Source organism: Thamnophis sirtalis, unplaced genomic scaffold (genome assembly GCF_051295495.1).
Source record: "Thamnophis sirtalis isolate CommonGarterSnake01/CBP01778 unplaced genomic scaffold, rThaSir2_p1.2 scaffold_10, whole genome shotgun sequence".
In the NCBI taxonomy this organism is placed as follows: domain Eukaryota; kingdom Metazoa; phylum Chordata; class Lepidosauria; order Squamata; family Natricidae; genus Thamnophis; species Thamnophis sirtalis.
Window position 1 is genome coordinate 59177499 of NW_028261390.1, and position 12868 is coordinate 59190366.

Sequence of the window (12868 nt, forward strand, 5' to 3'; positions counted from 1 at the left end):
GCATGCATGGAAGTGCAGAACTCGTCAAAACTGGGTAAGGACCGCGGGCGGGCGGGCGCGCCCTTCGCCGTTCCCGGAAGTTACTTACTTCCGGGTTTGGCGACCAACCGGTTCGCAGGGACCGCCGCGAACCGGTTGAAACCCACCCCTGATTTATAGCCACTAATCTGTCTCTAAGATTACCTGATTATCTGCTTGTGCTGCCTGAGAAAAAGGAATGCCTGATTCCCTTGGATTCCTCATAAGGTGATATCAGTTGTTGAATCACATCCATTCAGACAACAGAGTAGGATCCTGTGCCTCAGTTGAGACTAGCAGGTTCTCTGACTTCTACAAATGTTTTGAGGATATTTTTCTAGCGTTATATTAATAGCAGAAAGGGGGTAGCAATAAGAGAGCCACCTGGCTTGAAGGCTCTTGGCCTCCATTGTAAGAATTGTGGGGGCTGAGAGGTTGTTCTTTGGATGGTCTTGCAAAAATGTCATTTGCTGACTGTGCTTATAATGAATTACAATTCAAGGGTATGAAAAGAGGCTTACCATCAGTTTGAAAGGATGCAACATACATAATATGAAAGTCAACATGATGTAATAGTTAAGGCATCAGAAACTGGGAGACCATGAGTATTAATTCCACCTTATGCACAAAACCAACTGGGGTGATTTTGGGTCAGTCACTTTAAGCCCTAGGAAGGGGGTGATAGCAAACCACTTTTCAAAAAAGTTGCAACCCTGGCAACAGAGTAGACTCCTACAGGAACTTAACTAGGCAGTCTTCAAGAAGGTAACAAGTTTCAACAGAAGGAAAACAGGAAAAGACACAAAATATACAGACACATACACAAACAAACATTTCCTTTAAGTATTAATGGGTTAAATGTATTACTGAGGCACTAAAAAGACTTATAATTGCATTGCCTTTTATGAAAAATGTAGTTACGATCAAATTCTTTTTGGCCTTTGGGCTAAGATGAAGTGTATTGTATAATTTAAATGCAAAGTTCCCAAGCACAGGGGAAAGTCTGTACATGGGATTGTTCTATAAATCCACATTTCTACACACACTGCCTTGCAAGATATCCCATTAAAACATGCTTCCTTTTGTGCATAGGTGAAGGTAAATGTTTCCCCTGTTCAGTTGTGTGCATCTATGAAGATCAGTGCTCATCTCTGTTTCTTAGCCGAGGAAGCCAGCATTGTACAAAAACATTTCTGTGGTCATGTGGCCAGTGTGATGTATACTGAGACATACATACGTACAATTTTAGAGTAAAGCTAATAGCTTTTCTGTAAAACACAATGGGTTGCATGTTATTATTATTTATTATTATTATTTATTAATTTTGTATGCCGCCCACTCTCAAGGAGACTCAGGGTGGCTTACAATAAAAGGGGGGGATATAAAAAATAAAACAACAGTTTAAAATTACACATCATTCACATACTTGAAGTGGGGCTGGATAACTCAACAACCCCAGGCCTGCCGGAACAGCCAGGTCTTAGTCTCTTTGCAGAAGGCCGGAAGGGTAGTAAGGGTCCGGATCTCAACGGGGAGATCGTTCCAGAGGGCCGGAGCAGCTACGGAGAAGGCCCTCCCCCGGGGGGTCGCCAGCCGACATTGACCGGCCGATGGAATCCGGAGGAGGCCTAATCTGTGCGATCTAATCGGTCTGTGGGAGGTAATTGGCAGGAGGCGGTCTCTCAGGTAGCCAGGTCCGATGCCATGTAGGGCTTTAAAAGTAACGACTAGCACTTTGAAGCGTGTTCGGAGACCAATGGGAAGCCAGTGCAGCCCGCGGAGGATAGGTGTAACGTGGGTGTACCTAGGTGCACCCACAATAGCTCGCGCGGCTGCATTCTGGACTAACTGAAGTCTTCGAACACTCTTCAAGGGCAGCCCCATGTTGACTATGAATTCTTCCGATGAGTCTATTTGCTCTGTAGCCATTCTGCCATTTTTACAATTTTATGGGCTCTAAACAATCTACGTATTCACTTGTTCTCCTAAACACACACACACACACCCCAATCATTTCATCCATCTTTCCTCCAAGCCTAAGAAACACTGCTAAAAAGGGAAAACGATATAGCCATGTAATGCTTCCGACTGATAGCAGCATTTGCAGTCTTTCACTGGAAAAATCACTTTAGTCATACTTAATTATATTTCTGTTATACAAAGGAGACATCAAATAATTATGGCCTGCAGATTGAATAGATCTAGTTCTCTTTTTAATAGAAGTGAAGTAGATGTCAAATAGCACAATGATTTGCCTTTTGAAAGTTGTGCTGTAATAATGAACAAAATTTATGAGTGGCATTTGGGATAATATTTCAGCTGTTAATATTGTATCTGCAAGCTTCTTTCTATTAATAAGAATGTCTGATCTTTCTTAATGTATTACGCCAAGAGAAAGTATCTCTGTTTCAGCTTGCAAGACTTGTGCTTGTTCTGATTATTTCCATTTTACTGCCAAAATGTCAACACTTGAACGATATGAAATTTCTCAAGGACAGCTGTTAATATAAAGTGGCAACACATTGTACTTTGGCTGACTTCCATCAGGGAGTCTGCAGATTAGAACAGCCTTATTGTCCAAGACATTTTAACAGATCTCTTTGCTCTGCATTTGATTCTTGTTGAATTTTATTCCTTTTAAATAGTTTTAGCATGTTAATTTTATTTGCCAGAAGGTTCTTCTGCTGCTCTTATTCCTATTTGATGTTTTAATGCGTGATGGAAAACTTAGAGGTAAAACTGCAAGGAAGTTAACTTCATTTAATATATAAAACCATGTGTGTATCAGAAAAGATGAATATTTCTCTTTTTTAATGCTTGTATTGATAACTTTTTATAAATAATAAACAGTAGAAATCCTATGCAAATTTAGAATACCATTTTATGTTTATACCAAATATAAAAATTATATTTCTTTTAATAGCATTATGAGGGATAACATTTTTTATAAAATCTCTGTATTCTGGCTTACTGTTCTTCAACCTAACTGACTTTTCCTGAATTCCAAATTTCAGATTCCATTTTTTTCCTGCTTTCAGAGAAAAATGCCTATTTTAATCCATTCTAATTCAATTCTGTGTTCTCCTATAATCCAACTAAACTCTCAACATGCATGGGAGACACCTGCCCTAAAAGGTTTACTGAATTTTCTTTGGATTGTAAATGAAAAAAATAATGAATGACAATAACTTTTAACTTATATTAGAGCCAGTGATTCCCATGTTCAAGAAGCAGGTCTATAGGGAAGTTACAACCAGCAGAATGTGATTAATATCCTTTAAAAAGCATGAACTTTGCATAAGTTTGGGCTGCAAAGGAGCATTGTAGATAATGAAGTGCTGAGGAATAATTTTTTTCCAGCTAATGTATATTCAGGTTGGTGAAAAATAATTTGATGCTGTGATTTTACCAAAGGAGAACATAATTTTGTAGACAAGGAGCATGAGTCAAAGGCTGTGTGCTTGTATTTATGTAGTAATGAGATTCTAAGGGGTGTACATTTTGTCTTTCATTGTACAGTCATTTCGCCAGAGATCTAGTGTCTCAGAGATCTCTACACTTAATTAAATCCTAGGGGAAGACGTGATAAATAAACTCCACCTATTGGGATTTTCTGTTTCCCCAGGAGTAATTCAGAAATATTATTCACCCAACTTCTGTGCTCAAGATTTAGTTCAAGAATTTTGAAGAGCTGTTTTTGTCTAGTTCTAGTTATAACTATGTTAATTGTCACAGACTTTTCATGCCAACATATGAAAATCAGAAGGAGTTCTATTATCCACACATTTATTAACTGCTGAAGGAAGCATGAAAATTACTTACATTGAAACAAAAGAAAATAACATATAGGAATGAAAAGAAAAGAAATCTTTGAAAGTTTAGGTTTAGGAAAATTTCTTCCTTTTAAAAAATTGAGTATTCAGTCAAAACACCAATGTATGTATGTATGAATGAATGTATGTGCATATATATGTGTATGTATACACACACACACACACACACACACACATTTAATAGGGATGCAGTAGCTTAGTGGCTAAGACGCTGAGCTTGTCTATCAGAAAGGTCGGTAGTTCAGCGGTTCAAATCCCTAGCACCACGTAACGGGGTGAACTCCCGTTACTTGTTCCATCTTCTGCCAACCTAGCAGTTCAAAAGCACGTAAAAAGTGCAAGTAGAAAAATAGGAACCACCTTTGGTCGGAAGGTAACAGTGTTCCATGCGCCTTCGGCATTTAGTCATGCCAACCACAGGACTATGGAGATGTCTTCGGACAGCGCTGGCTCTTTGGCTTTGAAACAAAGATGAGCACCGCCCCCTAGAGTATGTGCGAGGGGAACACTTTACCTTTACCTTTATTTAACAAATTCATTTCTAAAAGCTCTAAAATATAGTTTTAAAATTAGTTTTATAACATTTTTCTGAAATGTTCCTTTAGCTTTCTTTCTAGTTATCTGAAAAATATGAAACCATCCTATAAAGTTGAAAAAAATTAACACGTATTAGACATAATCTAGATTTTCTTACTTCTATCATGGATAGATGATAGGAATAAATATCTTGGTATTGAAGAGCCAAGGTGGCGCAGTGGTTAAATGCAGCACTGCAGGCTACTGCTAGATCAGCAGGTCAGCGGTTCAAATCTCACCGGCTCAGGGTTGACTCAGCCTTCCATCCTTCCGAGGTGGGTAAAATGAGGACCCAGATTGTTGGGGGCAATATGCTGACTCTCTGTAAACCGCTTAGAGAGGCCTGAAAGGCCTATGAAGCGGTATATAAGTCTACTGCTATTGCTATTGCTATTGCTATTTGTAATGCAAATGATGATTGAAAACTGAGAAAGCTATTAAGAGCATAATTAGATCAAATCCAAAGGAACTTGTAATAAATGGAACAGCTTGCCTCCAGAAGTTGTGAATGCCCCAACCCTGGAAGTCTTTAAGAAGATGTTGGATAGCCATTTGTCTGAAACAGTATAAGGTTTCCTGCCTAGGCAGGGGATTGGACTAGAAGACCTCCAAGGTCCCTTCCAACTCTGCTATTGTATTGTATTGTATTGTATTGTATTGTAAATCTCCAAAGTTCTCATAAATATATCTATATTTGGGCTAAATTAGATCTTCATTATTTCATCGTTTGCTTCTTCAAATACCGCCCTCTAATATTTAATTTAATATTTAGAGTGATTCTGATCAATATGTACAGTATAACTGTAATTGGGATACACTTAAATTCTGGATTAATATTTTGCTATTTTTTTAAGGTATTTATTGAGTTTGAAATTGAACAACATCAGGAATGTGCTTATGACCATCTGGAGGTGTTTGATGGAGAAAATGAAAAATCCCCAATTCTGGGGCGTTTATGTGGAAATAAGATACCAGATCCTCTTATTGCCACAGGAAATAAAATGTTTCTTCGATTTATCTCTGATGCATCAGTTCAAAGAAAAGGCTTCCAAGCTACCCATTCGACAGGTGTGAAAATAATTTTTATAACTTCAATGGATACCTGTTTAACACCACTGTGGGTGAAAGTTTAATTAGGTCCCTTGTGCAGAAAGCAGAATATTTTTATGTACATATACTAAATACACAGAATACGTTTGAATAATCCATTCTATTATTTCTTGGAAAACCAAATCATAGTGTTTTGCTGCAGAATATATTTTAAATCAAGCTGAGCTATAAGTCTTGGTGATCATGGAAAAAAAAGTTTCTGCCAGCAATTATGGTTTTCTGCTGGAATCAAATAATGTCTTATGATGTCTATTTCCTTGTTTATACTGACATCTAGCGGTTTTTCTTTTGTTCTTGGTGCTTCTCAATCGTAGTAGAAAAATAAATTAGATCCCTTTCAAAACTAAAACTAAGGGTCAAATCTTTTCTCTCCCCCATCTTGCACACAGAGTGTGGTGGCCGCCTGAGAGCTGAAAGCAAAATGAAAGACCTTTACTCTCATGCTCAGTTTGGTGATAATAATTACCCAGTTCAAGCAGATTGCGAATGGTTGCTGGTGTCAGACCATGGCTATCGAATAGAGTTGATTTTTCAGACATTTGAAGTGGAAGAAGAAGCAGACTGTGGCTATGACTACTTAGAAGCCTTTGATGGCCATGATACATCTGCTCTGAGGATTGGCCGGTTTTGTGGATCAGGGGTAGGTCACTTTTAAGTTTTGCAATTATCAACTTTCTTCAAAAACTATCAGAACAGCATGTGTAAATGTGCCGTAGAGGTGCCTATGCACTAGCATCTTTCTGCTTTTTTCTCTCTAGCAGACTTTCATGTCCACAGTTTGTTATAACAAAAATATCTCTGAGTTTAAAGAAAGCTTCAGTGCAGTGGAAGGATTACTGTTTAGGAAAAAATAAATAAACTTGTGCTCAGAAAAATTGTGTTAAAATAGCTTGCTGGATTGTATCAGTAATTTAGGTTTTTTGCAGTGAAAATATTTGTTTCTTAAAGCTAAGAGAATCAGACAACTTTTGTTTCTTGCAAAAAAAAATTGTTACTGAGAAGCAGGTACATAGAAACAATACACAAAGGTGTTTAGAAGAATAGGAATTTTAGACATTCTGTTATTGTTTAAAATGATTTCAGAGGTGCTGACTGGAAACAGAAAACCAAACAATTGTGGCAGGTACCTTTTTCATTTAATATAGTATCTCTCATACTTTTTTTTTTTTTTGGAGGGAGGGATTAGTCCTGAAGAAAAATTGAAATTTTCCTGTCAGATTGACTATAAAGGTTTTCCAAGTAGTATTTCCATGTTTCCACTTCACCTTTAACTTGTGACAAAAAAATAATCTAATTCAAATGGAACACTCTCATATCTAAATCAAGTAATTACAATAACAAAGGAGTATATAACTTTAGGCCATGTCAAAATGCCACTAATTGAATTGAATATCTAATTTTGTTTTTTACATTATTTTGTTACTTTAAAAATCTGGTAGCTAACAAGACTTGAATCAATTTCTTAAGCTGCCTATATTTATTTATCTTAGGTTATTTAATGAACAGTGAGATTAATTCATTGTGAAAAACTGTTGGATAATTTCTTCACAACTTTTCAAGCAAAAGGCTTGTCCTACTGAATACAGCCATTAAAGATGACAATATATACCAATTTACTTACAATCCAGCAACAGAATATAGAAGAGTTATAATATATATAGTGCGATTTTAGACAAGCAAAGTAATATCTAGGGTTCATCCTTCTGGTAAATTCTTAATTATTTCTGCAGTATTTTTAAAAGTTCTATATTTAATTAAGCAAGTATAATCATAATTAAGTTTAAATAAAAGCTGTTTTTATCTTGCTGTATGTGCTTTTGCATGTACCTCAGCATACCATATAAAGGCCAAATGCAATCCTCACCCTGCCAAAATAATATTCATTGGCAGATGAACAAACAGAGCATTTAATTGAACAGAATATTTAAACTACCGATTCCTTCTTTTAAAATGGCTCAGGATCCAAAAGAAAGACGATTCCTCTGTGTTTATTGATATTTTGAATGAAAATTTGTTAAAAGAGAATGTTCTTCTCTGTCTAAATAAAAAGTGAATATCAAAGGGAAACACAACAAATATTTCTAATTCAAGGCAGATTTTAGTTCAAGGAAAACTTAATCAAATTGTCTTTAAGCTGAAGATGGAAACGTGGAGGAAGAATCTTCTGTTCTTTTTTCAGTTTTCTTTGTTCATAGAGCAGGAGAAATGCAGAGTCTAAGCTGGGTAGTTTTGAGGGGGGGGATAACAAGAAGGAAATGGCTTAAGTCAGTTTTTACCATCTTAATTTCAGTGCTTTATATGCCTTTTCTTTAAATAAAAATGTAGGATAAAAGTACAGTATATGGCTGCATCTGTCATTCCAACTTTGAAATATTTAATTTAAAAAAAAACAGTATTATCTTGTTCACTGGCCATATCAGAAGAAACACAAACCATTATAATGCATTTTATTATGGTTAAGTACACTGCATTTCAGATAAAAAGACAATGTAATGATTTATTGTTGTTTCCAGAACAGCCTTGGTAAGCCTCTCTTTTCTTCTTTCTCCTACAGCCCCCGGAAGAAATTTATTCAGCAGGTGATTCTGTTTTACTCCATTTTCATACAGATGATACAATTAACAAAAAAGGCTTTCATATACGATACAAAAGTATAAAATATCAAGATAATGTTCACACTCAAAAATAACACAAGACACCCCAAAATTAAACAGAGAATGACTGTTTCGAAGGGGTGGAAGGATTCTTTAAAAAAATACTGACAGTATTAGTAAAAAGCAAAGATTTTTTTTAGCCCATGATTGCAAACAGAGGAAAAACTGAAACATCTCACTCTTAAATAAACTCCTCTTTGTAGAGGGACAGAGACATTATGGTGATGACATATGGTCTCCATTCATGGTTGTCTTTGCAAACTGGTGAAAAGATATTGCATGCTTCCAAGGAGACTGTAAGAGCTTTGTTCACAGCTTGACAAATGCCAGGGTTGTTTCCATCTTCAACGACAGGAAAAAGATCCTGCTGACTGTAACTTTTTGACAAGTGACTTGAATCCAGGAGAGGAGGAAAAACTCACCTGCTACACAGGTCATGCACTTGAAATGTTGTCTTTGTATATTTTTTTTTCTTATTCTAATTGCATCAGTGGCACATCCAAGATTTAAAATGTACAAAGAAAAGTTGCGAGAAGAAGAAAGCTGATTCTTTTTTTTTCTATCCCTCATGTAAAACCTGGAAAACTGTATTAAATCTGTGGGCAGTTTTGGTTCAATAACAAAGTAGAACTGATCGTTGTACATTCATGGTTCACTATGAATACATCCAGACTTTGGATATTGTCTGTAACTGAGGGTATTAAGTGTATTTTTTGCTGAAGTACTGTAGTAGGCTAAGCCCTTACATAAGACTATGAACCAAATCGGAATTGGTCTTTTGCCAGCCTAAGGCAAACTTCTTCCCAGTGATCAGCAGACAGAACCAGGACCAGAATAACTCAACACATCCATCATAAATTTCATTCCACTGGCAAAAATGAACTGTCACTCCACATTTCCTGGGAAATGTTTGTGAACGAACTAATCATTTTATTATTATTTTAAGCCAATAAAAATGAGGAAACAAGTTGTTTCAACAACAAAAAAAGCAATTGAAAAAAGGATTTTTTTTCTTTTGTGGTGGCAAAGACTATTTCTATGGTGCTATTCCATGAACTTTAAAAGAAATCTCCACATCCCAAGATACTAGATTTTTGAGCCAATAACCTGCTGATCAGAAAAAAGAGTTGTTATGCCTTTTTGCATATTAACAGGGACAGCTTTCTAGACAAGAGAAAAGGATTATAACAATGGCAGCACAAATCCTGTGGAACAAACTACAATTGCCTTAGAATATTTGTACATGATCATACAGATCTTCTTGTAGATATATATATATATATATATATATATCTGATTTGATAGTGATAACAACTTGAACATTTTAATCGTGTGTTCACAAAAATAATCCTTAAGCAAATTGCCATTCACAGTACCAGATCATTAGTTGTAAATACAGCGCAACAGACTTGTTACTAATGTAGAATATGTTATTTTTAGAAATTTCGTTGTATGTGCTTTAGACCATATGTGGATTTAGTCACAATGTATATGCATCATGTAAGTCAGTGGTTCCCAAACTTGGTAAATTTAAGACTTGTGGACTTCAACTCCCAGAATTCTCCAGCCAGCAATTCTAGGAGTTGAAGTCCACAAGCCTTAAAGTTGCCAAGTTTGGGAACCACTGATGTAAGTTAGTATGAATGGGTTAAGAGTGAGAAGTGTTGTGTCTGTATGGACAGGTAAATTGTACTTCATGTGCCAATTTATACCACAATCTCAACTGAGTGTAGCAACTTCTTTAAAGCTTTCATGAACATGACTGTAATAAAGAATCAAGAGCTATGAAATGTTTATGTTCCATTAAAAGAACTATTTTGATATCATCCGACGTTGGTTGCTACTTCGTTTAATTTTTGTTTCCTTATGAGAATAAATATACTGGCATTAATATTTTTTTAAAAAAAAATAATAAAATAAGACTAAGCATGTGTAGTTCTCATTGCTTCTATTTAACGGATGTTGCAATAGCAAATGACGGGGGGAAAAAAACCACCCCTTCTTAACACAGTCTTTAGAATACATTATTTAAGAGCTGGCTGACAAGTATTAAATTTCATCACAAATTGGTGAAATATGGATGCGTTTGTATAATGCATATAACCAAAAACTAGGTAAGGATATTTTAATTTAGTGCATTGTTCAAACCCAGGCTATGCGGTTAATTTATTATTGAGAGACCGCCTTCTGCCGATTACCTCCCATAGACCCATTCGATCCCACAGATTAGGCCTCCTCTGTATTCCATCTGCCAGCCAATGTCGGCTGGCGACTACTCGGAGGAGGGCCTTCTCTGTGGCTGCCCCGGCCCTTTGGAACGAGCTCCCCATGGAGATTCGGACCCTCTCCACCTTTCAGGCCTTCCGGATGGCCGTGAAGACCTGGCTGTCCCAGCAAGCCTGGGGTTGAGTTCCCCCCCTACTCGAATTTGTTGTATCTGTTGTGCTTTTAAATTGTTCGTATTGTCTGATTGTCTTTGTCTTGCTTTTTGTAATTTCCCCTCTCTTGGCTTTGTTCAGCCCACCCTGAGTCCCTTCCGGGAATAGGGCAGCCTACAAATTGAATAAACTCCAAACTCCAACTCCACTGTATCCTTTGAAATTCATTATATTCATTGTATTACTCAGAAAGTGACGTAAACCATGTTTAAGCTAACCACCTGCAAACATGTTATATAAACACAGCCAATGTTTTCCCTTGGGAATTCAGCAGACTATTGAAGCTTGAAGAAACAATGGTCAAGTTGAGCTTTACTGCATATTTTAATAAGTACAGAATAGCGGAGGCTGTATAGTGGGACAGGAGAAATTTGTTATTCCAATGCTGATTTGTGATATAGACAGCACTGTATCTTTTTTTGCTATATGGCCAAACCCATGCTGTTCTTGAAGCACACATGTGTGAGTGTATATACACACAAACACAAACAGCGCTGAAGCAGAAGCAAGTTTGGGCAGACACAAAGAAAAACTACGGCAATGTATGCGTTTCGTTTATAACTTTTGCTTCAACAAACTTCTGAAACATTTGGCAGAGCTCTGAGATCAGAATTATATTGGCTGATTTGGATATACGATTATGATTTGAGAAATCCAATCTGCATGTTCAAGTACCATAGATGTCTACCAAAGTCAAACACATCCTAGCAATAATTTTGTAGTTTTGAATGTAGGATATTTGTATCATGAATTGTGCCAGTTTATTTAACAAGTTTACATTAGGGTTGCCATGGCAGTGCTTATCTTGGGAATGTTTACTAAGAACTCTTGTATTGTGAGATTTTGTGTGTGATTGCTTGAAAGGCTTGGAAAAAAATGTTGAGAAATGTAAAATGCATTATTACCCAAATTGAATAAAAATCCTTCAAACTACACATTATCAAAAGGTATCTAATTCTCTCCAGTCTGTAGAAAACTGAATCACTCTTGAGTATTGCCGATTTTCTATTTACTTATGCTGCATCTCTTGGTTTAAATTAAAATACATAGTTAATAGGACAGTTATATTCAGAATCTTTAAAATGTGAAGATTGCATTCCAGCCCATCATAAGGCAGTAACAACCTATCTGCACATTCTGGAAGTAATGTAAGTTTCACAATTGAATGCAGAAGAAATTTGAAAGGAAAGGAAGGGACCTTTTTATCATAATTTTTAACTGAAGAAGGAACTTTGCATTCTGGGGAACACTTGTATATTAAATAATAGCAAAAAAAACTCCTGATATTAGGAATGTTAACAACTATACCATCTGTTGCTATGTATAACAGTATTTGGATTGATAATATCTTTAATATGTGCAACTGAATTCCTATTACACACACACACAGAGAAAAGAGTATAATTGTAATTAAACTTAAATGTTCTGAATTCAAAAAGGCCTTTTGCTATCTCAACTCTGCCACACTACTAAAGTTACTGTGAAATAGAGCCACCTTCATGTTTAGATATCTGTTGTCATAATTCTTTTATTTATTATCTGATATTAAAATAAAACAAACACTATTATTCTGAATGGTCTTTTAATGCAATCATCTACTACAATCTGAGAACTAGGGAAGCCAACAAAATGTCATATTACTGAGTATATTTTGTGCAGGTCTGTGCTACATTATCAACTGATTTTCTATATTGCAATTCAAACAGAGAATTATCATTTTAGTTTAATTATTTCCAGTGCATTTTGTCAAGCTTTGGATATGCCTATATTGAATTGTAGCCCAGGACTTTATAGCATCTGTTTCGGGGCACTTATGTTAAACTAAAAGCATACTAAATATTACACTTCCTATAGGTTAATTGAGTCTTTAGTTTTTTAACAAATAAAAAGGTATATCATGTCCTCTGACCAATCTGTTGATTTAATATTTCTTTTTGACCTAATCTCTTGTTATTTCTGATATGTCCGACCAGCTCAATATTTTTTCACTCTCAAAATGCTGCTTTCCTGTTTTATAACTGTAGTTTTTTTATTTCTCTATGATTAATGAAGTCAGTTTTCTTAAACTCAAACTGCAGTACTTAAATTCATATAACTGAAATTGAAACAGCTTAAATTCATAAGGGGTGTGTGTGAGACACGAATCCCACTGTAATATTACAAGTAACATGCAGTTTCACTCTTCCTTTGTAGTTCCTTTGTGGTTTATTTTATTAGTCTTTCTGCTTGTATCTTCCCT

The 12868-nt window shown here is 35.9% G+C and overlaps 1 protein-coding gene across 1 annotated transcript in view; it reads left to right on the forward strand.

Annotated features, from left to right (window-relative positions):
- TLL1 (tolloid like 1) overlaps positions 1-11143 on the forward strand; it is a 136208-nt gene extending 125065 nt beyond the window's left edge. The window contains exons 19-21 of the mRNA XM_087724687.1: positions 5282-5495; positions 5927-6177; positions 8092-11143. Of these exons, the coding sequence (XP_087580813.1) occupies positions 5282-5495; positions 5927-6177; positions 8092-8226 (600 nt within the window). The 3' untranslated portion in view covers positions 8227-11143. The remainder of the gene's footprint in view (positions 1-5281; positions 5496-5926; positions 6178-8091) is intronic.
- Positions 11144-12868: the final 1725 nt, after the last annotated feature.